The 26590-nt window shown below is 42.8% G+C and overlaps 5 protein-coding genes across 5 annotated transcripts; all 5 read right to left on the reverse strand.

The window, feature by feature from the left end:
• Positions 1-2948: 2948 nt before the first annotated feature.
• On the reverse strand, positions 2949-4393 carry LOC131455938 (uncharacterized). Its single transcript, XM_058623820.1, has 5 exons — positions 4336-4393; positions 3510-4226; positions 3309-3407; positions 3177-3220; positions 2949-3068 (listed from the first exon to the last, which is right to left on the reverse strand). Exons 1-5 carry the CDS (start codon positions 4391-4393, stop codon positions 2949-2951), a joined length of 1038 nt encoding a protein of 345 aa, XP_058479803.1.
• A 1889-nt stretch (positions 4394-6282) lies between these two features.
• On the reverse strand, positions 6283-7204 carry LOC131455939 (uncharacterized). Its single transcript, XM_058623821.1, has 2 exons — positions 7147-7204; positions 6283-7064 (listed from the first exon to the last, which is right to left on the reverse strand). Exons 1-2 carry the CDS (start codon positions 7202-7204, stop codon positions 6283-6285), a joined length of 840 nt encoding a protein of 279 aa, XP_058479804.1.
• A 4367-nt stretch (positions 7205-11571) lies between these two features.
• LOC131456848 (uncharacterized) lies at positions 11572-13264 on the reverse strand. Its single transcript, XM_058625507.1, has 5 exons — positions 13117-13264; positions 12288-13004; positions 12087-12185; positions 11955-11998; positions 11572-11853 (listed from the first exon to the last, which is right to left on the reverse strand). The coding sequence occupies exons 1-5, from the start codon at positions 13172-13174 to the stop codon at positions 11734-11736; spliced, it is 1038 nt and encodes a 345-aa protein (XP_058481490.1). The 5' UTR covers positions 13175-13264; the 3' UTR covers positions 11572-11733.
• Positions 13265-16123: 2859 nt separating this feature from the next.
• Positions 16124-17521, reverse strand: LOC131455940 (uncharacterized). Its single transcript, XM_058623822.1, has 4 exons — positions 17385-17521; positions 16559-17275; positions 16362-16472; positions 16124-16137 (listed from the first exon to the last, which is right to left on the reverse strand). Exons 1-4 carry the CDS (start codon positions 17440-17442, stop codon positions 16124-16126), a joined length of 900 nt encoding a protein of 299 aa, XP_058479805.1. The 5' UTR covers positions 17443-17521.
• A 4339-nt stretch (positions 17522-21860) lies between these two features.
• On the reverse strand, positions 21861-23408 carry LOC131456878 (uncharacterized). Its single transcript, XM_058625546.1, has 5 exons — positions 23351-23408; positions 22500-23216; positions 22299-22397; positions 22167-22210; positions 21861-22063 (listed from the first exon to the last, which is right to left on the reverse strand). Exons 1-5 carry the CDS (start codon positions 23406-23408, stop codon positions 21944-21946), a joined length of 1038 nt encoding a protein of 345 aa, XP_058481529.1. The 3' UTR covers positions 21861-21943.
• Positions 23409-26590: the final 3182 nt, after the last annotated feature.

The following is a 26590-nucleotide window of genomic DNA, read 5'->3' on the forward strand; positions in this document are numbered from 1 at the left end:
ACCCTCTCCCGTCAAAGCCAGGGCCCTAGATGGAAGTAAACTTTTCATGATCACCCATTGCACCGAAACCCATCACCATAATGATTAATGACCATATTGAACACCTGTCTTTTCATGAATTCGAATCACCTTTTCACTCCCTCGTACTCGGTACACAACCCCAAGTTGAATTGGCGAACCGGGGAGGTAGAATCATGGGGAGGGGAATGCTCGAAATTCTGTGAGAAGAAAACCCTTGCAGCCTCCCTGATCTCCACAGTGAGTATTCGGCCCACACTAACCAGAACACCACGTCTGACAGCCCAGACTTATCCTCAGTTCCTAAAGCTTATCACCACTGGGGGAGATGTTCAGCAAGGCTAAGGCCACGTCACTTCCACCCCACAGACAATACGAGTGCCCCATCGATCTAGTGCCTGGTGCAACTATACCAAAAGGGAGAGTTTACTCACTCTCACCGCCCGAAAAGCAAGACATGAAGGACTATATTGAGCAGTCTTTAAAGACAGGGCTGATTCGACCTTCTTCATCCCAAGCCGGCTCATCTGTCTTCGAACAACTCCAGGAAGCCTGTGTATTCACCAAGCTAGACCTCAGAAATGCGTACCATTTAGTTAGGATCAGAGAAGGGGATGAATGGAAAACTGGTTTCAATACCCCGACAGGACACTATGAGTACCTGATGATGCCCTTTGGTTTGTCTTATGCCCCCGCTGTTTTGAAATCCATGGTTAATGACATTCTGTGAGATTTTCTGAACCGGTTTGTTTTTGTCTATCTTGATGACATTCTGATTTTTTCCCCGGACATTAAGACCCACATCACCCACGTTAGCCAGGTCCTCCAGCAATTACTAGCGCATCAGTTGTACGTCAAGGCAAAGAAATGCGAGTTCCACACCACCACTATCACGTTCCTTGGATTCATCATCTCCCCGTGGAAGATGGAAATGGACCCGGCGAAGGTCAGTGCAGTGAGGGACTGGCCTACACCGCCCACCAGAAGAAGGTACAGCAGTTTTTAGGATTTGCCAACATTTATTGCAAATTCATCAGAAACTTTAGCTCAGTCGCTGCTCCTTTACATGCACTGACCTTGTCTAGTTCCGTTTGTATGGAATCCACATGCAGAGAAGGCATTCCAACGCCTCAAGATGGCATTCTCCTCAGCACCGGTCCTCATCATCCCGGACCCGCAACGCCAATTCGTGGTAGAGGTGGACGCATCTAACGAGGGGTGGCGGCGGTCCTGTCCCAGAGGGCGGCTCAGGACAACATACTCCACCCCTGTGCCTTCCTGTCCAGGAAGCTCACCTCAGCAGAGTGGAATGACCACGTGGGAAACAAGGCAGTGAAGGTGGCTGTGGAAGAGTGGAGGCATTGGCTGGAGGGGCCTCAGCTTCCTTTTCTGGTTTGGGCCGACTATAAGAACCTGGAATACATACGTAAAGCACTTCAATTCACTCAATTCACGTCAAGCCAGGTGGTCCTTGTTTTTCAACCGCTTTTACTTTGCCCTCTCTTACAGACCTGGGTCTAAGAATGGGAAGCCTGATACCCTCTCTTGCCTCCAACCCTCTCTTGAACCAATCCTCCCACTGAACCTTGTGGTTGGAGCGGTGACTTGGCCTACAGAAAACCAGGTAAAAAGTGAACTTGGTGTGATCTCGACACCTAGGGGCTTTCCGCCTATGCGGAAACCATGCGGTCCCAGGTCATTCACTGGGCTCACACCTCACTACTTACCTGCCACCCGGGGGCCAGACGGCCCAACTTTGTGATCCAGAAAAAGGTTCTGATGGCCTGGTCTGGACCAGGACGTGAGAGAATATGTTGCAGCGTGCACTGTGTGTGCACGGAACAAGACTTCCTCAAGGACTCAGCAGGGACTGTTGTGGACCTCTTGTAGTTCCTAGTCGCCCCTGGTCCGACATCTCCCTTGACTTTGTTACCGGTCTGCCAGTCTCTAGGGGGAACGCCACCATCCTCACAGTGGTAGACCGGTTCTCGAAGGTACTGTCATGCACCGTCAATTGTGTTAGTTAGTTTTAGTTCAGTGTCACTTCCTGTTTTATTTTGTGTTAGTTTGTTTTAGTTCAGTGTCACTTCCGGTTTTATTTTGGTAAGGGTGAGCACCTTGTCTGTCAAGATGCTTGTTCTGTGTCTCGCCTGATTCATTTAGCAGTCACTTTTATCCAAAGCGACTTACAGGGGAATTGAGCACAACCTGCCAGGGGTGGAGTTGAACTTGCCATGAACCAAGTCTTTTGCACACAGGGTACCGGTCTTAACCACTGAGCCACTCCACCCCCCTCATTACCCTCATTCTCTACATATACTCCCTTCTCCCACTTTCAGTTGCCAGTGCGTCTTATGTATGTTCACTCCATGTTTCGAACCAAGAAAGAGATCTTTTTGAAGTTATAGTCAAGCTAAGATTTTGTTTGTTTCCTCAAGTTTGAGATCTAGTTTAGCTTAGCGATTAGCCTTTTTTTCAGAGCTGTCCAGCTCACCTTTTGTTTGTTGATTTAAAGAGTCAATAAGCTCTTTAAAACTTTTCTCCTGTTTCTGGTCTTGTGCATTTGGGTCCAAGCTTTGTGAAAGTTCATAACAGGATGTTTGAATAGTTGTAACTCTGTCCTGTCTAAAACCTATACTGCTGCCAGTCTTGGTCAGGACACTCTTGCAAAAGAGATTTTTAATCTCAGTGAGTTTTATTGCTGGTTAAAAACAAACAAAAGCAACAAACTGGACACATCTACAGTCATATCAAATGAAGTTCCTCTATGTACATGTTGCTAAAAACCGCAGAAACAATAGCATGTAAATTACAGTGTAAATGACTATGGTTCAGATATTCATTTGGGGGAAAAAACTAAAACAAAACTTCACGTGTGATGTTTACAATAAAGAAAGACTGAGAAGATGACAGAACTAACAAAGACAAAGTTAATGTTGAACACTGGAGTACACGCATTCATTATTTGCATTGTCCATCTGTCTTCTTGATCTGTTAGGCAGGTGGACACTTAAAGCAGCATAGTGGACATTGTCTCCATCTCTGTTTCCCTGGAAACAACACACACAAACATCAGTACATTGTAATATGGCTCTGTTTGTGCTAATATAAGGTGGTACAGTATATGTAAGTTTGATGAGAGATTATAATGTATTTACCTCTTCATTTGTTGTGGAGCGAGCTGATAATTGGGCACAAGACTCTGGTTGTGAAACACACACATGACGGTATTTAATTCAAAAGCCAAATTCAGTAAATAGAAGCTGGTCAACATCAGAAGAAGGGATTACCTGAACATTTGTCTCTCTTGTACAGTAAGAAAGCCAGTAAAATACTCAGGAGGGTGGTGAATGTCAAAGCTCCAGCCATGATATACATTGATGACTGGTCTGCAACTGGAGACACTATAGACATTTTGTCTCTGTCATGTTTTTGCCAAAGAATGAACTGTCACTGCTCATCAGATGAGGTGGCATCTAGAAGTTTCTTACCCTTAAAGTCCAGTTTGGTCCCGTTCCCAAACAGTATATGTCCACATGTGGCGACAGCACAGTAGTAGGTCCCAGCATGAGAGAGATTCACACTGTTCATTGGTAATTTGTAGACACAGGTGTGTGTTTGAGTGTTGGGTTTCCTCTCACACTGATCACTTCTGTCTCCTTTGGTGTAAATGGTTCCATGGTGAGGTTCTTGAGAGTTCTTGAGCCAGTAAACGCTGTGTTCTTCTCCAGCACATGCTCCTGTGTCAACTGTACAGTTGAGAGTGACAGAATCTCCTGGCTGAAGTCTTTGTGACTCTGACTGATGGACCAGAGGGTGAAGATTCCACCTTGAACCCTCCACACTCACAGTGATGACTTCTTTAAATTTAAGCCAACGTGAGTGACCAACTACACATGAGTAAGTCGCTGAGTCTGAAAGTTGAACATCAGAAATGTTTAGGTGATTCAAACCAGCATCAGTTTGAAGTGAGACGCGTGGATTTTGTCCAAAATCATTATAAAAACTGTGCGTTCGGCCACTTGCACCTGACGTTTTTACGACACAGATAAGCTGTGGCTTCTGACCCAGTGTTTGCTTGTACCAGTATTGGTCATAATCATCTCTGGTGAATAAACATGACAAAGTCACGTTGTCACCAACATTAGCTGATATAAATCCAATGTCTTGATGAGCAGTTGTGGACAGAACAAGATGGTTCATCTCAGCTGAAGAAAAAGACGAGAAAAGACAAACTCACATTTATTTAATATATACATATGTACAGTATATATTTTAAATTACATCATAAACTAGAAACAAAAAAATAGAACTCACCCAGTTTCCCAAAGAGCAAATACGCCACTAAGAAGACAAAGTTTGGAGATGTCATCATGTTGAATTTGTCGTGTTGAATGACACGATACTCTTTCCACTCTGCAGATACAAGATCAAGGCATTGGCCGACAAGGCAACACTCGTCACATGTTCACTGCCTCCTATGGTTTGATGTTTCCTTTGTCTCTTAACATAAATCACATGGTGAAAGAAGCACTTGAAAATGATCTATAATCACTGTAAAATAACAAGAGTGTACATTCAAGAAGAATTTTGAAATCAGAGCAAATCAGATTAGTCCTTTTCTCTAATCTGAAGCATGACTGTGAACCAAAACATGCTGTTAACATTTTTTTTTTTTTTTAAATATTAACCCGCACAACTCTTCACATAAATAAGATATTGTCTTAAGAATGTATTCTGTTGCATTTACAACATTTAGGGTTAGTGGATGCACACACATCCTGTGCACAGCATCAGTGAATTTGAGCTATAGCTTTAAGTTCCTGTGGTAATTTTAGCTCTGAGGTTGTGGAAATGTTTCTCTTTTTAGCAACAGCAGTGTACACTGAAAACCTTTAGCTTCTGTAAATAAGAACCATGCAGACATATTTAAATTGACACTTACATCTTTGTTTGAATTGAATTTTAACCCTGTAGTTTAATTTTTCATTCTGCTGCAGAGAGCCACTTCCTCTGTGGTGCCACGTTGATGCAGATCTTTGATGCACCTTAGAAGAGGTCTCTGCAATTATTCTGTGCCTGTACCACATTCTATTCTATTCTATTCTATTCAATTCTATTCTATTCTTTTAAGAAGAATAACTTGTCCTAATGCAGAGTCCTAACAGTTTGTGGCCTCTTCCTGTCCACAACTCCTGAGATGAATTTTTACTTTCTGTTGTCTGTACACCGACAACTCATCATGTGTCACGAGATTTCTGCATGGCAAACATTTCCAGACTCTAATTTGAGATAAGAGGTGCCTGTCTCCTCATTGATCACTTCCAAGTGTTTTATACTCACATCATGAGGTCGATTTTTACAACACAGATCTCTACATTTTAAAGATGCAAATTCTGTAGGTATAATGTATATCATTTAATCTGTATGCTTTATGTTAGAATAGTTGTAACTCTGTCCTGTCTAAAACCTACACTGCTGCCAGTCTTGGTCAGGACACTCTTGCAAAAGGGATTTTTAATCTCAGTGAGTTTTATTGCTGGTTAAAAACAAACAAAAGCAACAAAATGGACACATCTACAGTCATATCCAATGAAGTTCCTCCATGTACATGTTGCTAAAAACCACAGAAACAATAGCATGTAAATTACAGTGTAAATGACTAAGGTTCAGATATTCATTTGGGGAAAAAACTAAAACAAAACTTCACGTGTGATGTTTACAATAAACTAACAAAGACAGAGTTAATGTTGAACACTGGAGTACATGCATTCATTATTTGCATTGTCCATCTGTCTTCTTGATCTGTTAGGCAGGTGGACACTTAAAGCAGCATAGTGGACATTGTCTCCATCTCTGTTTCCCTGGAAACAACACACACACACACATCAGTACATTGTAATATGGCTCTGTTTGTGCTAATATAAGGTGGTATATGTAAGTTTGATGAGAGATTATAATGTATTTACCTCTTTATTTGATGTGGAGCGAGCTGATAATTGGGCACAAGACTCTGGTTGTGAAACACACACATGACGGTATTTAATTCAAAAGCCAAATTCAGTGAATAGAAGCTGGTCAACATCAGAAGAAGTGATTACCTGAACATTTGTCTCTCTTGTACAGTAAGAAAGCCAGTAAAATACTCAGGAGGGTGGTGAATGTCAAAGCTCCAGCCATGATATACATTGATGACTGATCTGCAACTGGAGACATTATAGACATTTTGTCTCTGTCATGTTTTTGCCAAAGAATGAACTGTCACTACTCATCAGATGAGGTGGCATCTAGAAGTTTCTTACCCTTAAAGTCCAGTTTGGTCCCGTTCCCGAACAGTATATGTCCACATGTGGCGACAGCACAGTAGTAGGTCCCAGCATGAGAGAGATTCACACTGTTCATTGGTAATTTGTAGACACAGGTGTGTGTTTGAGTGTTGGGTTTCCTCTCACACTGATCACTTCTGTCTCCTTTGGTGTAAATGGTTCCATGGTGAGGTTCTTGAGAGTTCTTGAGCCAGTAAACGCTGTGTTCTTCTCCAGCACATGCTCCTGTGTCAACTGTACAGTTGAGAGTGACAGAATCTCCTGGCTGAAGTCTTTGTGACTCTGACTGATGGACCAGAGGGTGAAGATTCCACCTTGAACCCTCCACACTCACAGTGATGACTTCTTTAAATTTAAGCCAACGTGAGTGACCGACTACACAAAAGTAAGTCGCTGAGTCTGAAAGTTGAACATCAGAAATGTTTAAGTGATTCAAACCAGCATCAGTTTGAAGTGAGACGCGTGGATTTTTTCCAAATTCATTACAATTACTGTCTGTTCGGCCACTTGCACCTGACGTTTCTACGATACAGATAAGCTGTGGCTTCTGACCCAGTGTTTGCTTGTACCAGTAAAGTTTCAAATCATCCACTCTGAATAAACATGACAAAGACACGTTGTCACCAACATTAGCTGATATAAATCCAATGTCTTGATGAGCAGTTGTGGACAGAACAAGATGGTTCGTCTGAGCTGTAGAAAAAGACGAGAAAAGACAAACTCAAATTTAATTTAATATATACATCAATACAGTATATGTTTAAATTACATCATAAACTAGAAACAAAAAAGAAAAACTCACCCAGGTTCCCAAAGAGCAAATACGCCACTAAGAAGACAAAGTTTGGAGATGTCATCATGTTGAATTTGTCGTGTTGAATGACACGATACTCTTTCCACTCTGCAGATATAAGATCAAGGCATTGGCCGACAAGGCAACACTCGTCACATGTTCACTGCCTCCTATGGTTTGATGTTTCTTTTGTCTCTTAACATAAATCACATGGTGAAAGAAGCACTTTAACATGATCTAAAATCACTGTAAAATAACAAGAGTGTACATTCAAGAAGAATTTTGAAATCAGAGCAAATCAGATTAGTCCTTTTCTCTAATCTGAAGCATGACTGTGAACCAATACATGCTGTTTAACATTTTTTTTAAAAAATATTAATCCGCAAAACTCTTCACATAAATAAGATATTGTCTTAAGAATGTACTCTATTGCATTTACAACATTTAGGGTTAGTGGATGCACACACATCCTGTGCACAGCATCAGTGAATTTGAGCTATAGCTTTAAGTTCCTGTGGTAATTTTAGCTCTGAGGTTGTGGAAATGTTTCTCTTTTTAGCAACAGCAGTTTACACTGAACACCTTTAGCTTCTGCAGCATGTGGTGTAAAGATGAAAAGGTAAAGGTGGTGTATTCTCCCCATGAATTATAAATGAACATATTCTATGTATAAGGGGTGATGTTATACAATACCATGAAAAGCTTTTATACATCTGGGTAATAATGTGTGCAACACTTTAATGTTCTTTTTTTCACTGTAAACATGGATCCAAACACAGACTCAGACAGACATAATAGATGAAACTAGCGTCTTTATTTGAGGAAAAATGAAAGGTCAGCACACGTGCACATCATGTACAAAATCAGCAGGCAAAGGCCGAGTCAGGAAACAGACAAAAAGAATCATACACTTGAACTCAATCTGGTGAGAACTACTGAAATGGGAGTGAATACACTGAACGAGAGAGTGACAGAGACAGTTGCAAACAACAAGGAGGGGCTTATGTAATGACAGAGGCACAGGAAATAATACAATATAAATATACTACAAAGAATATGTGGTTGTTGGCCAGTTAGCCGGTCAAATGTTTTTTGAACAATATTAATATTGTGTTATTCACGTGCATTAATAAATAATGAAACTTGATGTGATACATCTCTGCATTCCCCTTAAGGTAATGTTTTTTGTTTCTTTCGTTCATGTTTCATGTTTCCTGTTTTATTGTGAAACTTACCTCTCCCCTTGTTTCAGATCGCTTCACTTCCTGCCCCTGTGTGTTTTCCCTCCAGTCTTAAACTCTCCAAACTATCTCCAAACTATATAAACGCTATCCAAACTCTCCAAACTATCCAAACTCTATCCAAACTCTCAACTGACCGCAACTCTCCTTCAAAAACCCACATTTTGAATGGAGCCTGAGGGGTCTATATAGCTGTAAAACTTCGCGCAAAATCTGAACCACTTCACGAAGCAATCACGTGGTACAGCCTGGCAGCGAGGCTTCGGACGTCATCATTTTTGGCTCCTCCCCTAAATGAAGCATGCCTCGATACGCGCATCGCGGAATCGCCCCCTCCCCTACTCGGCACACGCTTCGAAGCCTCGAAACGGAACGTCACATCACTACTGTTTACTGATTTCTGCTTTTGCCTTGCCCTTTTTGGATTTGTTTGCCTGAGCTGATTGATCTTTGTGTACCAAACCAGCGTTTTGAGGTTTATTCCACATACACAGTTAGACAGCAGTCAGTTAGTAGTTAGACAGTTAGTAGTTAGCTACTAACTAGAATTAGAAGTTAGTTAGGTTGTAAAACCGACAAGTCGTACAGGTTCTGATGATAGATAGATTTACAAATCTAATATAACAAAACATGGCTTTGACAATGCACCTTAAAGGCACTTTAAAGGCAACGGTGCTTTGATACCAATTACAACAATGAACAGATAAATAGAATGAAAGATAAATAGACCAAGTTCTACTAGTCTTAACAGATGTGATGGTGTGACGTCAAATAAACCTTAAATAAACAAACAAGTGTTTATTCACAAAGTGAATAAAGATGACTGCATGTTGCATGTGGTTGTGGCGTTTTAAATGCAGTCTGGTTTTGTGCACGACAGAAGCTCGGGTTTGTGTGAAAGTGCCTTTTTTTAGCGGGTTGTGTTCCCTCCACTGAGAAGTGCACTCTCAGATCAATGTTTGTGGTTGAAAACACAGAGTCTGTGAAAATCAGCCAGATATACACTTCATATATTGTCTTTAGAAAAATTGTTTTATTGAGATTACAGCATCGAGACCTCTAGCGTCGCAGCTAGCGCTAACGCGGAGGAGCCCAGCTTAAACACCGGTGATTACCACGCACTGTCCGTCTCAGAGCACGACGTGAGGAGAGCTCTGATGCGTGTGAACAGCAGGAAGGCTGCCGGCCCTGACGGCATCCCCGGCCGGGTGCTGAAATCATGTGCTGGGCAGCTAGCCCCTGTCTTCACCTCTATTTTCAACCTGTCCCTGGCTCACTCCGTTGTCCCTGCCTGCTTCAAGAGGTCCACCATCATCCCTGTTCCAAAGAAGCCCAGCCCTGCCTGCAACAATGATTACCGCCCAGTAGCACTCACCTCCGTGGTGATGAAGTGCTTTGAAAGACTGATCAAGGACTTCATCTGCGCTTCACTGCCCAGCTCACTTGACCCTCTTCAGTTCGCCTATCGCCTAATAGGAGCACTGATGATGCCATCACCCACGTCCTCCACTCCACCCTCACCCACCAACATCATCGTGAAATTTGCGGACGACATGGTGGTGGTTGGCCTGATCTCGAACAACAGGGAGACGGCCTATCTGGAGGAGGTGGATGCACTGTCGACATGGTGCCAGAAAAAACAACCTGGACCTGAACGTCTCTAAGACCAAAGAGATAGTTGTGGATTTCAGGAGGGAGAAGCAGAGGAGCCATCACACCCCCCTAGGATCTACGGGACCCCGGTGGAGAGAGTTAGCAGCTACAGGTACCTCGGTGTCCACATCTCTGAGGACCTAACCTGGACCACACACATCTCCACCCTGGTAAAGAGAGCAAGGCAGCGCCTGTACCACCTCAGACGGCTGAGGAAATTCAAGATCTCCTCAGTGCTGCAGAGACCCTTTTACACTGCAGCAGTGGAGTCTGTGCTCACCGGCAGCATCACTGCGTGGTACGGCAGTTGCACTGCCAGGGACAGGACAGCTCTCCACAGAGTGATCCGCTGTGCTGAACGCTCCACCAGGACAGCACTGCCCACTCTGCAGGAGATCTACACGAGGCGCTGCACCAGCAGAGCCAGGAGGACTGTTCCAGTGGCTGCCGTCTGGCAAACGTCTCCGCTCCTGCATGGCCAAAACAGAGAGGCTGAGGACGAGCTTCTTACCTCAGGCCATCAGGATGCTGAACTTTCAACCACCCACATGAACACTCAGCCCTTCACACACACACACACACACATACACATTCAACCCATTCACACCCCCCACCCCCCCCACACACACACACTCAACCCATTCACACCCCCCCTCCCACACACACACATATTTAAATTCATACTGCTGCTATGTACATGTGCAATATGTTTCCTGTGTCCTTATAACTTATGTAAATAATATACTATTGCTACTTATTTTGCAAAACTTTTTTTTATTTAAATTTATTTTTTATTTTATTGCTATACAAGTGGGGCTTGTTGTAAAGTTGTCACATGTACATCCACGTGACAAATAAAAACTTGAATCTTGAATCTACATCTTTGTTTGAATTGAATTTTAACCCTGTAGTTTAATTTTACATTCTGCTGCAGAGAGCCACTTCCTCTGTGGTGCCACGTTGATGCAGATCTTTGATGCACCTTAGAAGAGGCCTCTGCAATTATTCTGTGCCTGTACCACATTCTACTCTATTCTATTCTATTCTATTCTAGTGTATTCTATTAAGAAGAATAACTTGTCCTAATGCAGAGTCCTAACAGTTTGTGGCCTCTTCCTGTCCACAACTCCTGAGATGAATATTTACTTTCTGTTGTCTGTACACCGACAACTCATCATGTCTCACGAGATTTCTGCATGGCAAACATTACCATACTCTAATTTGAGATAAGAGGTGCCTGTCTCCTCATTGATCACTTCCAAGTGTTTTATACTCACATTATGAGGTCGATTTTTACAACACAGATCTCTACATTTTAAAGATGCAAATTCTTTAGGTATAATGTATATCATTTAATCTGTATGCTTTATGTTAGAATAGTTGTAACTCTGTCCTGTCTAAAACCTATACTGCTGCCAGTCTTGGTCAGGACACTCTTGCAAAAGGGATTTTTAATCTCAGTGAGTTTTATTGCTGGTTAAAAACAAACATAAGCAGCAAACTGGACACATCTACGGTCATATCCAATGAAGTTCCTCCATGTACATGTTGCTAAAAACCACAGAAACAATAGCATGTAAATTACAGTGTAAATGACTAAGGTTCAGATATTCATTTGGGGAAAAAAACTCAAACAAAACTTCACGTGTGATGTTTACAATAAAGAAAGACTGAGAAAATGACAGAACTAACAAAGACAGAGTTAATGTCGGACACTGGAGTACACGCATTCATTATTTGCATTGTCCATCTGTCTTCTTGATCTGTTAGGCAGGTGGACACTTAAAGCAGCATAGTGGACATTGTCTCCATCTCTGTTTCCCTGGAAACAACACACACACATCAGTACATTGTAATATGGCTCTGTTTGTGCTAATATAAGGTGGTATATGTAAGTTTGATGAGAGATTATAATGTATTTACCTCTTCATTTGTTGTGGCGCGAGCTGATAATTGGGCACAAGACTCTGGTTGTGAAACACACACATGACGGTATTTAATTCAAAAGCCAAATTCAGTGAATAGAAGCTGGTCAACATCAGAAGAAGTGATTACCTGAACATTTGTCTCTCTTGTACAGTAAGAAAGCCAGTAAAATACTCAGGAGGGTGGTGAATGTCAAAGCTCCAGCCATGATATACATTGATGACTGGTCTGCAACTGGAGACATTATAGACATTTTGTCTCTGTCATGTTTTTGCCAAAGAATGAACTGTCACTGCTCATCAGATGAGGTGGCATCTAGAAGTTTCTTACCGTTAAAGTCCAGGTTGGTCCCGTTCCCAAACAGTATATGTCCACATGTGGCGACAGCACAGTAGTAGGTCCCAGCATGAGAGAGATTCACACTGTTCATTGGTAATTTGTAGACACAGGTGTGTGTTTGAGTGTTGGGTTTCCTCTCACACTGATCACTTCTGTCTCCTTTGGTGTAAATGGTTCCATGGTGAGGTTCTTGAGAGTTCTTGAGCCAGTAAACGCTGTGTTCTTCTCCAGCACATGCTCCTGTGTGAACTGTACAGTTGAGAGTGACAGAATCTCCTGGCTGAAGTCTTTGTGACTCTGACTGATGGACCAGAGGGTGAAGATTCCACCTTGAACCCTCCACACTCACAGTGATGACTTCTTTAAATTCAGACCAAACTGACCGAAAGCTTACACAAAAGTAAGTCGCTGAGTCTGAAAGTTGAACATCAGAAATGTTAAGGTGATTCAAACCAGCATCAGTTTGAAGTGAGACACGTGGATTTTTTCGAACGTTATTACAATAGCTGTCCGTTCGGACACTTGCATCTAACCTTTTTACAAAACAGATAAGCTGTGGCTTCTGACCCAGTGTTTGCTTGTACCAGTAAAGTTCATCATCATCTCTGGTGAATAAACATGACAAAGTCACGTTGTCGCCAACATTAGCTGATATAAATCCAATGTCTTGATGAGCAGTTGTGGACAGAACAAGATGGTTCGTTTCAGCTGAAGAAAAAGACGAGAAAAGACAAACTCACATTTAATTTAATATATACATATATACAGTATATATTTTACATTACATCATAAACTAGAAACATAAAATAAAAAAACTCACCCAGTTTCCCAAAGAGCAAATACGCCACTAAGAAGACAAAGTTTGGAGATGTCATCATGTTGAATTTGTCGTGTTGAATGACACGATACTCTTTCCACTCTGCAGATATAAGATCAAGGCATTGGCCGACAAGGCAACACTCGTCACATGTTCACTGCCTCCTATGGTTTGATGTTTCTTTTGTCTCTTAACATAAATCACATGGTGAAAGAAGCACTTTAAAATGATCTAAAATCACTGTAAAATAACAAGAGTGTACATTCAAGAAGAATTTTAGATTCAGAGCAAATCAGATTAGTCCTTTTCTCTAATCTGAAGCATGACTGTGAACCAAAAACTTTTGAAGAATATTAGTTTGCAAAACTCTTCACATAAACATTATATTATCTTAGCATTTGACTCTATATTTTCTTTACAAGATTTAGGGTTTGTGGATGCACACACATCCATACACAGCTCAACATGTCACAATAGCTTGGTGCACAGCATCGATGAATTTGAGCTATAGCTTTAAGTTGCTGTGGTAATTTCAGCTCTGAGGTTGTGGCATTTTTTCCCCCCAGCAGCAGTGTACACCCAAAACCTTTAGCTTCTGCAGCATGTGGTGTAAAGATGAAAAGGTAAAGGTGGTGTATTTTCCCCATGAATTATAAATGAACATATTCTATGTATAAGGGGTGATGTTATACAATACCATGAAAAGCTTTTATACATCTGGGTAATAATCTGTGCAACACATCAGATTGTGCCACTGCACTTTAATGTTCTTTTTCTTTTCACTGTAAACATGGATCCAAACACAGACTCAGACAGACATTATATATGAAACTAGCGTCTTTATTTGAGGAAAAATGAAAGGTCAGCACACGTGCACTACAAAGAATATGTGGTTGTTGGCCAGTGAGCAGGTCAAATGGGAGTTTTTTTTATCAATGACACATTGAACAATATTAATATTGTGTTATTCACGTGCAATAATGAATAATGAAACTTGATGTGATACATCTCGGCATTCCCCTTAAGGTCATGTTTTTTACGTTCTTTCTTTCATGTTTCCTGTTTTATTGTGAAACTTACCTCAGCTCTCGTTTCACATCACTTCACTTCCTGCACCTGTGTGTTTTCCCTCCAGTCTTGATTGTATGCCCCGCCCTCATTAGATTCACCTGTGTCTTGTTGTCTCCCTCCACCTCATGTGTATATAAGCTGCGTTCCCTTCACCTTCTGTGCCAAACAGTACAGCTTTTTTTTTTGCATTTCATTGTGATTGGTTTTCCTGTTTTTTATTTTTATTTATTTATTATTAACTAATCCTCTCCAATACGCCCAAAGTATAAGCTGTGTCAGGGTTCTCAGCACTAAATCAGGCCTGTTTCCTGTGGGTGTTGGCCTTCGCCAGGGCTGCGCTTTATCACCAATCCTGTTTGTGATTTTCATGGACAGGATATCGAGGCGTAGTTGTGGGGGAGAGGGGTTGTGGTTTGGCGGGCTTGAGATCACGTCGCTGCTTTTTGCAGATGATGTGGTCCTCATGGCTTCGTCGGCCTGTGACCTTCAGCGCTCACTGGATCGGTTCGTGGCCGAGTGTGAATCGGTCGGGATGAAGATCAGCACCTCTAAGTCGGAGGCCATGGCTCTTAGCAGGAAACCGGTGGATTGCCTTCTCCGGGTAGGGAATGACTCCTTGCCCCAGGTGAAGGAGTTCAAGTATCTCGGGGTCTTGTTCATGAGTGAGGGGACAAGGGAGCGGGAGATGGACCGGAGAATCGGAGCGGCTGGAGTGGTACTGCATTCTCTTTACCGCACGGTTGTGACGAAAAGGGAGCTGAGCCGGAAGGCAAAGCTCTCGATCTACTGGTCAATCTTCGTTCCTATCCTCACCTATGGTCATGAAGGTTGGGTCATGACCGAAAGAACGAGATCGCAGGTACAAGCGGCCGAAATGGGATTTCTCAGGAGAGTGGCTGGCTTTTCCATTAGAGATAGGGTGAGAAGGTCGTCATCCGGGGGGAGCTCGTAGTAGAACCGCTGCTCCTTCACGGTGAAAGGAGCCAGTTGAGGTGGTTCGGGCATCTGGTGAGGATGCCTCCTGGGTGCCTCCCAAGGGAGGTGTATCAGGCACGTCCAGCTGGGAGGAGGCCTCGGGGTAGACCGAGGACAAGGTGGAGAGATTACATCTCCATTCTGGCCTGGGAACGCCTCGGGATCCCTCAGTCGGAGGTGGTCAATGCGTCTCAGGAAAGGGAAGCTTGGGGTCCCTTGCTAAAACTGCTGCCCCCGCGACCCGGCCCCGGATAAGTGGAGGATGATAATGATGATGATGATTATTAACTAATGCTTGTTTACTGACTTCTGCTTTTTCCTTGACATTTTTGGATTTGTTTGCCTGAGCTGATTGATCTTTGTGTACCAAACCAGTGTTTTGAGATCAGTAAAGTCTTAACAGATGTGATGATGTGAAGTCAAGTAAACCTTAAAACACAAACTGATGGGTTTTGTGTCAGCGCTGCTGGTTCCACATATGAGTGAATAAAGATGACTGCATGTTGCATGTGGTTGTGGCGTTTTACATGTAGTCTGGTTTTGTGCACGACAGAAGCTCGGGTTTGTGACAAAGTCTTTTTTTTTTTTTTAGCGGGTTGTGTTCCCTCCACTGAGAAGTGCACTCTCAGATCAATGTTTGTGGTTGAAAACACAGAGTCTGTGAAAATCAGCCAGATATACACTTCATACATTGTCGTTAGAAAAACTGTTTTATTGAGATTACAGCAAGGTGAGGCGTTAAAAACTGAGGTCACATCATACAATCATGTCATCATAGAATCATATGCAAAGCTATAAGTATTTCAGGGTAATCGTAGCCACATACATAAAGCAACAATAATGTGAACATGCATGTTTAACAGCGATACAGTTACAAGGTGTCCAGCTCTACTGTGTTACACCAGATTAAACACACACAGTCCAGGTGTCGTCCGCCTCTCTCACAAGTCTCCTCAGGGCGTCTTCATTCTGGTGAGTCTGGGTATGAGAAACAGGAAATCACAATCTCCACAAGTGTTAGTGCTGCAAAAAATACGTTTAAATATGAACAATATGGTCCATATTAAAAAGAGAAATATCTTTGCGTGTGTTTTAGAGGACTGTGAGAGCATGGCATGAGAATCTAAAAACAGAATGACTTTTTAAATGTCATTACGGTTTTATGGGAATGGATTAAAAACAAATGTTAGAATTCAAAGTACCTGCACTGGAGCTGTTGTTTCTCTTGTTAATGATGCAGATTGAGAAAGCCAGTAAAACACTCAGCAGGGTGGAGACTGCTGAATATACGAGTAAACGATGATTGACCTCATCTGTGCAGAATCAAACAGAGACAACAAAGATTTTAATTTCAGCTCTGCCGCAACTATTTTACAACATTTGCAATAAAAGAACTTACCCTTAAAGTCCAGTTTGGTCCCGTTCCCCAACAGTATATGTCCACATGCGGCGACAGCACAGTAGTAGGTCCCAGCATGAGAGAGATTCACACTGTTCATTGGTAATTTGTAGACACAGGTGTGTGTTTGAGTGTTGGGTTTCCTCTCACACTGATCACTTCTGTCTCCTTTGGTGTAAATGGTTCCATGGTGAGGTTCTTGAGAGTTCTTGAGCCAGTAAACGCTGTGTTCTTCTCCAGCACATGCTCCTGTGTCAACTGTACAGTTGAGAGTGACAGAATCTCCTGGCTGAAGTCTTTGTGACTCTGACTGATGGACCAGAGGGTGAAGATTCCACCTTGAACCCTCCACACTCACAGTGATAACTTCTTGAAATTCAAACCAAATGGACGGACCGCCTACACAAAAGTAAGTCGCTGAGTCTGAAAGTTGAGCATCAGAAATGTTTAAGTGATTCAAACCAGCATCAGTTTGAAGTGAGAAGCGTGGATTTTGTCTAAAATCATTATAAAAAGTATGCGTTCGGACACTTGCACCTGACGTTTCTATGACACAGATAAGCTGTGGCTTCTGACCCAGTGTTTGCTTGTACCAGTATTGGTCATAATCATCTCTGGTGAATAAACATGACAAAGTCACGTTGTCACCAACATTAGCTGATATAAATCCAATGTCTTGATGAGCAGTTGTGGACAGAACAAGATGGTTCATCTCAGCTGAAGAAAAAGACGAGAAAAGACAAACTCACATTTATTTAATATATACATATATACAGTATATATTTTAAATTACATCATAAACCAGAAACAAAAAAAAAGAACTCACCCAGTTTCCCAAAGAGCAAATACGCCACTAAGAAGACAAAGTTTGGAGATGTCATCATGTTGAATTTGTCGTGTTGAATGACACGATACTCTTTCCACTCTGCAGATATAAGATCAAGGCATTGGCCGACAAGGCAACACTCGTCACATGTTCACTGCCTCCTATGGTTTGATGTTTCTTTTGTCTCTTAACATAAATCACATGGTGAAAGAAGCACTTTAAAATGATCTATAATCACTGTAAAATAACAAGAGTGTACATTCAAGAAGAATTTTAGAATTAGAGCAAATCAGATAAGTCCTTTTCTCTAATCTGAAGCATGACTGTGAACCAATACATGCTGTTAAACTTTTTTTTTTTTTTAAAGAATATTAGTTTACAAAACTCTTCACATAAACAATATATTATCTTAGCAATTTATCAGCAGGCAAAGGCCGAGTTAGGAAACAGGCAAAAAGGATCATGCACTTGAACTCAAACTGGTGAGAACTACTGAAATGTGAGTGAATAAGCTGAACGAGAGAGTGACAGAGACTGTTGCACACAACAAGGAGGGGCTTATGTAATGACAGAGGCACAGGAAATAATACAATATAAATATACTACAAAGAATATGTGGTTGTTGGCCAGTGAGCAGGTCAAATGGGATTTTTTTTTTATCAATGACACATTGAACAATATTAATATTGTGTTATTCATGTGCAATAATGAATAATGAAACTTGATGTGATACATCCCAGCATTCCCCTTAAGGTCATGTTTTTTGTTTCTTTCGTTCATGTTTCATATTTCCTGTTTTATTGTGAAACTTACCTTAGCTCTCGTTTCAGATCACTTCACTTCCTGCACCTGTGTGTTTTCCCTCCAGTCTTGATTGTATGCCCCGCCCTCATTAGATTCACCTGTGTCTTGTTGTCTCCCTCCAACTCATGTGTATATAAGCTGTGTTCCCTTCACCTTCTGTGTCAAACAGTTCAGCTTTTCTATTTTTTTGCACTTCATTGTGATTGGTTTTCCTGTTTTTTATTTTTATTTATTTATTATTAACTAATGCTTGTTTACTGACTTCTGCTTTTTCCTTGCCCTTTGTGGATTTGTTTGCCTGAGCTGATTGATCTTTGTGTACCAAACCAGTTTTTTGAGATCAGTAAAGTCTTTATAGATGTGATGATGTGAAGTCAAGTAAACCTTAAAACACAAACTGATGGGTTTTGTGTCAGCGCCACTGGTTCCACATACTGTATGTGTGAATAAAGATGACTGCATGTTGCATGTGGTTGTGACCCATCTCGCGCCCGAGGAACGACGACGTCGCCTCCAGGCAAACCACTCACAAAGTCTCGACAAACACTTGTTAGCATCCATAGACTGCCTAGCTACCCTCCCCAGCTCTGACCAGAGTCAGAATCCAAAAGTGGAAGGGGATCCGTCTCAAAGGGGCGTTAGTCAATTCAGGAGCAGATGAGAATCTAATGGACATGAAATTAATCCGAGAACTGAACATTAACCTGATTCCTCTACCCTCTCCTGTCACAGCCAGGGCCCTAGATGGAAGTAACATTTTTATGATCACCCATTGCACCGAAACCCATCACCATAATGATTAATGACCATATTGAACACCTGTCTTTTCATGAATTCGAATCACCTTTTCACTCCCTCGTACTCGGTACACAACCCCGAGTTGAATTGGCGACCTGGGGAGGTAGAATCATGGGGAGGGGAATGCTCGAAATTCTGTGAGAAGAAAACCCTTGCAGCCTCCCTGATCTCCACAGTGAGTAAGGCTTCGGCCCACACTAACCAGAACACCACGTCTGACAGCCCAGACTTATCCTCAGTTCCTAAAGCTTATCACCACTGGGGGGAGATGTTCAGCAAGGCTAAGGCAACGTCACTTCCACCCCATTGACAATAAGACTGCCCCATCGATCTAGTGCCTGGTGCGACTATCCCAAAAGGGAGAGTTTACTCACTCTCACTGCCCGAAAAGCAAGCCATGAAGGACTATATTGAGCAGTCTTTAAAGACAGGGCTGATTCGACCTTCTTCATCCCAAGCCGGTTCAGGGTTTTTCTTCGTGGCCAAGAAGGATGGATCCCTTCAGCCCTGCATAGACTATAGTCCCCTCAACTCGATTACTGTCAAAAACCAATATCCTCTCCCCCTCATATCATCAACCTTCGAACAACTCCAGGAAGCCTGTGTATTCACCAAGCTAGATCTCAGAAATGCGTACCATTTAGTTAGGATCAGAGAAGGGGATGAATGGAAGACTGGTTTCAATACCCCGACAGGACACTATGAGTACCTGATGATGCCCTTTGGTTTGTCTAATGCCCCCGCTGTTTTCCAATCCATGGTTAATGACATTCTGTGAGATTTTCTGAACCAGTTTGTTTTTGTCTATCTTGATGACATTCTGATTTTTTTTAGGACATTAAGACCCACATCACCCACGTTAGCCAGGTCCTCCAGCAATTACTAGCGCATTAGTTGTACGTCAAGGCAGAGAAATGCGATTTCCACACCACCACCATCACGTTCCTTGGATTCATCATCTCCCCGTGGAAGATGGAAATGGAACCGGCGAAGGTCAGTGCAGTGAGGGACTGGCCTACACCGCCCACCAGAAGAAGGTACAGCAGTTTTTAGGATTTGCCAACATTTATCGCAAATTCATCAGAAACTTGAGCTCAGTCGCTGCTCCTTTACATGCACTGACCTTGTCTAGTTCCGTTTGTATGGAATCCACATGCAGAGAAGGCATTCCAACGCCTCAAGATGGCATTCTCCTCAGCACCGGTCCTCATCATCCCGGACCCGCAACGCCAATTCGTGGTAGAGGTGGACGCATCTAACGAGGGGGTGGGGGCGGTCCTGTCCCAGAGGGCGGCTCAGGACAACATACTCCACCCCTGTGCCTTCCTGTCCAGGAAGCTCACCTCAGCAGAGTGGAATGACCACGTGGGAAACAAGGCAGTAAAGGTGGCTGTGGAAGAGTGGAGGCATTGGCTGGAGGGGCCTCAGCTTCCTTTTCTGGTTTGGGCCGACTATAAGAACCTGGAATACATACGTAAAGCACTTCAATTCACTCAATTCACGTCAAGCCAGGTGGTCCTTGTTTTTCAACCGCTTTTACTTTGCCCTCTCTTACAGACCTGGGTCTAAGAATGGGAAGCCTGATACCCTCTCTTGCCTCCATGACCCAGAGCCTATGGCCAAGGATCCTGAACCAATCCTCCCACTGAACCTTGTGGTTGGAGCGGTGACTTGGCCTACAGAAAACCAGGTAAAAAGTGGAAAACCATGCGGTCCCAGGTCATTCACTGGGCTCACACCTCACTACTTACCTGCCATCCGGGGGCCAGACGGCCCAACTTTGTGATCCAGAAAAAGGTTCTGATGGCCTGGTCTGGACCAGGACGTGAGAGAATATGTCACAGTGTGCACCGTGTGTGCACGGAACAAGACTTCTAAAAGGACTCAGCAGGGACTGTTGTGGACCTCTTGCAGTTCCTAGTCGCCCCTGGTTCCGACATCTCCCTTGACTTTGTTACCGGTCTGCCAGTCTCTAGGGGGAACGCCACCATCCTCACAGTGGTAGACCGGTTCTCGAAGGTACTGTCATGCACCGTCAATTGTGTTAGTTAGTTTTAGTTCAGTGTCACTTCCTGTTTTATTTTGTGTTAGTTTGTTTTAGTTCAGTGTCACTTCCTGTTTTATTTTGGTAAGGGTGAGCACCTTGTCTGTCAAGATGCTTGTTCTGTGTCTCGCCTGATTCATTTAGCAGTCACTTTTATCCAAAGCGACTTACAGGGGAATTGAGCACAACCTGCCAGGGGTGGAGTTGAACTTGCCATGAACCATGAAGTCTTTTGCACACAGGGTACCGGTCTTAACCACTGAGCCACTCCACCCCCCTCATTACCCTCATTCCCTACATATACTCCCTTCTCCCACTTTCAGTTGCCAGTGCGTCTTATGTATGTTCACTCCATGTTTCGAACCAAGAAAGAGATCTTTTTGAAGTTATAGTCAAGCTAAGGTTTTGTTTGTTTTCTCAAGTTTGAGATCTAGTTTAGCTTAGTGTTTAGCCTTTTTTCAGAGCTGTACAGCTCACCTTTTGTTTGTTGATTTATAGAGTCAATAAGCTCTTTAAAACTTTTCTCCTGTTTCTGGTCTTGTGCATTTGGGTCCAAGCTTTGTGAAAGTTCATAACAGGATGTTTGAATAGTTGTAACTCTGTCCTGTCTAAAACCAATACTGCTGCCAGTCTTGGTCAGGACACTCTTGCAAAAGGGATTTTTAATCTCAGTGAGTTTTATTGCTGGTTAAAAACAAACAAAAGCAACAAACTGGACACATCTACAGTCATATCAAATGAAGTTCCTCTATGTACATGTTGCTAAAAACCGCAGAAACAATAGCATGTAAATTACAGTGTAAATGACTAAGGTTCAGATATTCATTTGGGGGAAAAAACTAAAACAAAACTTCACGTGTGATGTTTACAATAAAGAAAGACTGAGAAAATGACAGAACTAACAAAGACAAAGTTAATGTTGAACACTGGAGTACACGCATTCATTATTTGCATTGTCCATCTGTCTTCTTGATCTGTTAGGCAGGTGGACACTTAAAGCAGCATAGTGGACATTGTCTCCATCTCTGTTTCCCTGGAAACAACACACACAAACATCAGTACATTGTAATATGGCTCTGTTTGTGCTAATATAAGGTGGTATATGTAAGTTTGATGAGAGATTATAATGTATTTACCTCTTCATTTGTTGTGGAGCGAGCTGATAATTGGGCACAAGACTCTGGTTGTGAAACACACACATGACGGTATTTAATTCAAAAGCCAAATTCAGTGAATAGAAGCTGGTCAACATCAGAAGAAGTGATTACCTGAACATTTGTCTCTCTTGTACAGTAAGAAAGCCAGTAAAATACTCAGGAGGGTGGTGAATGTCAAAGCTCCAGCCATGATATACATTGATGACTGGTCTGCAACTGGAGACATTATAGACATTTTGTCTCTGTCATGTTTTTGTCAAAGAATGAACTGTCACTACTCATCAGATAAGGTGGCATCTAGAAGTTTCTTACCGTTAAAGTCCAGTTTGGTCCCGGTCCCAAACAGTATATGTCCACATGCGGCGACAGCACAGTAGTAGGTCCCAGCATGAGAGAGATTCACACTGTTCATTGGTAATTTGTAGACACAGGTGTGTGTTTGAGTGTTGGGTTTCCTCTCACACTGATCACTTCTGTCTCCTTTGGTGTAAATGGTTCCATGGTGAGGTTCTTGAGAGTTCTTGAGCCAGTAAACGCTGTGTTCTTCTCCAGCACATGCTCCTATGTCAACTGTACAGTTGAGAGTGACAGAATCTCCTGGCTGAAGTCTTTGTGACTCTGACTGATGGACCAGAGGGTGAAGATTCCACCTTGAACCCTCCACACTCACAGTGATAACTTCTTTAAATTCAAACCAAACGGACGGACCGCCTACACAAAAGTAAGTCGCTGAGTCTGAAAGTTGAGCATCAGAAATGTTTAAGTGATTCAAACCAGCATCAGTTTGAAGTGAGACGCGTGGATTTTGTCTAAAATCATTGTAAAAAGTGTGCGTTCGGCCACTTGCACCTGACGTTTCTATGACACAGATAAGCTGTGGCTTCTGACCCAGTGTTTGCTTGTACCAGTATTGGTCATAATCATACACAGTGAATAAACATGACAAAGTCACGTTGTCACCAACATTAGCTGATATAAATCCAATGTCTTGATGAGCAGTTGTGGACAGAACAAGATGGTTCTTCTCAGCTGAAGAAAAAGACGAGAAAAGACAAACTCACATTTAATTTAATATATATATATATATATATATATATATATATATATACAGTATATATTTTAAATTACATCATAAACTAGAAACATAAAATAAAAAAACTCACCCAGTTTCCCAAAGAGCAAATACGCCACTAAGAAGACAAAGTTTGGAGATGTCATCATGTTGAATTTGTCGTGTTGAATGACACGATACTCTTTCCACTCTGCAGATATAAGATCAAGGCATTGGCCGACAAGACAACACTCGTCACATGTTCACTGCCTCCTATGGTTTGATGTTTCTTTTGCCTCTTCACATAGATCACATGGTGAAAAAAGCACTTTAAAATGATCTAAAATCACTGTAAAATAACAAGAGTGTACATTCAAGAAAATGTTTTAATTCAGAGCAAATCAGATTAGTCCTTTTCTCTAATCTGAAGCATGACTGTGAACCAACAACTTTTGAAGAATATTAGTTTGCAAAACTCTTCACATAAACATTATATTATCTTAGCATTTGACTCTACATTTTCTTTACAAGATTTAGGGTTTGTGGATGCACACACATCCATACACAGCTCAACATGTCACAATAGCTTGGTGCACAGCATCGATGTATTTGAGCTATAGCTTTAAGTTGCTGTGGTAATTTCAGCTCTGAGGTTGTGGCATTTTTTCCCCCCAGCAGCAGTGTACACCCAAAACCTTTAGCTTCTGCAGCATGTGGTGTAAAGATGAAAAGGTAAAGGTGGTGTATTTTCCCCATGAATTATAAATGAACATATTCTATGTATAAGGGGTGATGTTATACAATACCATGAAAAGCTTTTATACATGTGGGTAATAATCTGTGCAACACATCAGATTGTGCCACTGCACTTTAATGTCCTTTTTTCTTTTCACTGTAAACATGGATCCAAACACAGACTCAGACAGACATAATAGATGAAACTATAGCGTCTTTATTTGAGGAAAAATGAAAGGTCAGCACACGTGCACATCATATACAAAATCCGCAGGCAAAGGCCAAGTCAGGAAACAGACAAAAAGAATCGTACACTTGAACTCAAACTGGTGAGAACTACTGAAATGTGAGTGAATATACTGAACGAGAGAGTGACAGAGACAGTTGTAAACAACAAGGAGGGGCTTATGTAATGACAGGGCCACAGGAATTAATACAATACAAATATACTACAAAGAATATGTGGTTGTTGGCCAGTGAGCAGGTCAAATGGGAGTTTTTTTTTATTAATGACACATTGAACAATATTAATATTTTGTTATTCACGTGCATTAATAAATAATGACTGATGAAATTTGATGTGATATATCCCAGCATTCCCCTTAAGGTCATGTTTTTTACGTTCTTTCTTTCATTTTTCCTGTTTCCTGTTTTATTGTGAAACTTACCTCAGCTCTCGTTTCACATCACTTCCCTTCCTGCACCTGTGTGTTTTCCCTCCAGTCTTGATTGTATGCCCCGCCCTCATTAGATTCACCTGTGTCTTGTTGTCTCCCCCCACCTCATGTGTATATAAGCTGTGTTCCCTTCACCTTCTGTGCCAAACAGTTCAGCTTTTATTTTTGCATTTCATTGTGATTGGTTTTCCTGTTTTTTATTTTTATTTATTTATTATTAACTAATCCTCTCCGGGAACCATCACCTTATCGTGGTGGAGAGGTTTGAGTGTCCCTGTGATTCTGAGAGCTGTGTTGTCTGGAGCCTAGTGCTCCTGGTAGGGTCTCCCAAGGCAAATTGGTCTCAGGGGAGGGGCCTGACGAAGAATGGTTCAAAGACCTCATGAAACAACAACAGAGGAAGAGAGGGACCCTGCCCGGAGGAAGCCCGGGGCCCCTGCCTGGAGCCAGGCCCAGGCGGAGGGCCCATGAGCGAACGCCTGGTGGCCGGGTCTACTACGGGGCCCGGCCGGGCACAGCCCGAACAAGTCCCGTGGCCTCTTCATCGTCCTCCTGTGGACACACCACCTGCAGGGAGATCGACTGGGGTCGGGAGCGCTGCCATATGGGTGGCAGTGAAGGTCGGGGGTCTCGACGTACTGGACCTGGGCGGCAGAAGCTGGTTCTGGGGACGTGGAACGTCACCTCGCTGTGGGGGGAAAGAGCCGGAGCTTGTGCGGGAGATGGAGCGCTACCAATTAGATCTGGTGGGGCTTACCTCCACGAACAGCCTTGGCTCTGGAACCACATTCCTGGATTGGGGTTGGAAGTTATTCTTCTCTGGAGTTGCCCAGGGTGTAAGGCGCCGGGCGGGTGTGGGGATACTCACAAGCCCCCGGCTGAGCGCCGCTGTGTTGGAGTTTACCCCGGTGGACGAGAGGGTCGCCTCCCTGTGCCTTAGGGTTTGCGGGGGGGAAAGCCCTGACTGCTGTTTGTGCTTATGCATTACATTTTTTACATTACATGTCATTTAGCAGACGCTTTTATCCAAACCGACTTACAATAAGTGCATTTAAACATTTGGGTACAAATAAGAGCTAGAAGTAAGTAAGAGCTTCAAGTAAATCAAACTATGAAGTGCTACTCATAAGTGCGATATATATATATATATATATATATATACTGTATATATATTTATTTATTTTATTTTATTTATTTTATTTTTTTTTTGTCGTCGTCATTATCGTCTTAGTCGAGGTAGAGTCGGAAGAAATGTGTTTTTAGTCGGCGGCGGAAGATGTGGAGGCTTTCCGCTGCACCGAACAGCAGCTCGGAGTATCCGGCCTTCTTGGAGGCCCTAGACGTCCTGCAAGGGGCTCCGTCGGGGGACTCCATAGTTCTGCTGGGAGATTTCAACGCGCACGTGGGCAGCGATGGGGAAACCTGGAGAGGCGTGATTGGAAAACGGCCTACCTGACCTGATTTAGAGTGGTCGTTTGTTGTTGGATTTCTGTGCAAGTCTATCCATAACAAAAACCATGTTCGAGCATAAGGACGCTCAAAAGTGTACTTGGTACCAGAGTGTCCTTGGCCGAAGGTCGATTATCGATTTTGTGATCGTTTCATCGGATCTGAGGCCGCATGTTCTGGACACTCGGGTGAAGAGAGGGGCAGAGCTGTCAACTGATCACCATCTGGTGGTGAGTTGGGTCAGAGGATGGGGGAGGACTCTGTATAGACCTGGAAAACCCAAACGTGTAGTGCGGATGAACTGGGAACGTCTGGAGGATGCCCCTGTCCGAGAGGCCTTCAACTCTCACCTCCGGCGGAGCTTTTCCTTTATCCCTGTGGAGGCTGGGGACATTGAACCTGAATGGGCAGTGCTCAAAGACTCTATTGTGAAAGCTGTAGTGGAGAGCTGTGGCTCCAGGGCTTTAGGTGCCTCAAGGGGCGGTAACCCT

The sequence above is a fragment of the Solea solea genome, chromosome 3, assembly GCF_958295425.1.
Source record: "Solea solea chromosome 3, fSolSol10.1, whole genome shotgun sequence".
In the NCBI taxonomy this organism is placed as follows: domain Eukaryota; kingdom Metazoa; phylum Chordata; class Actinopteri; order Pleuronectiformes; family Soleidae; genus Solea; species Solea solea.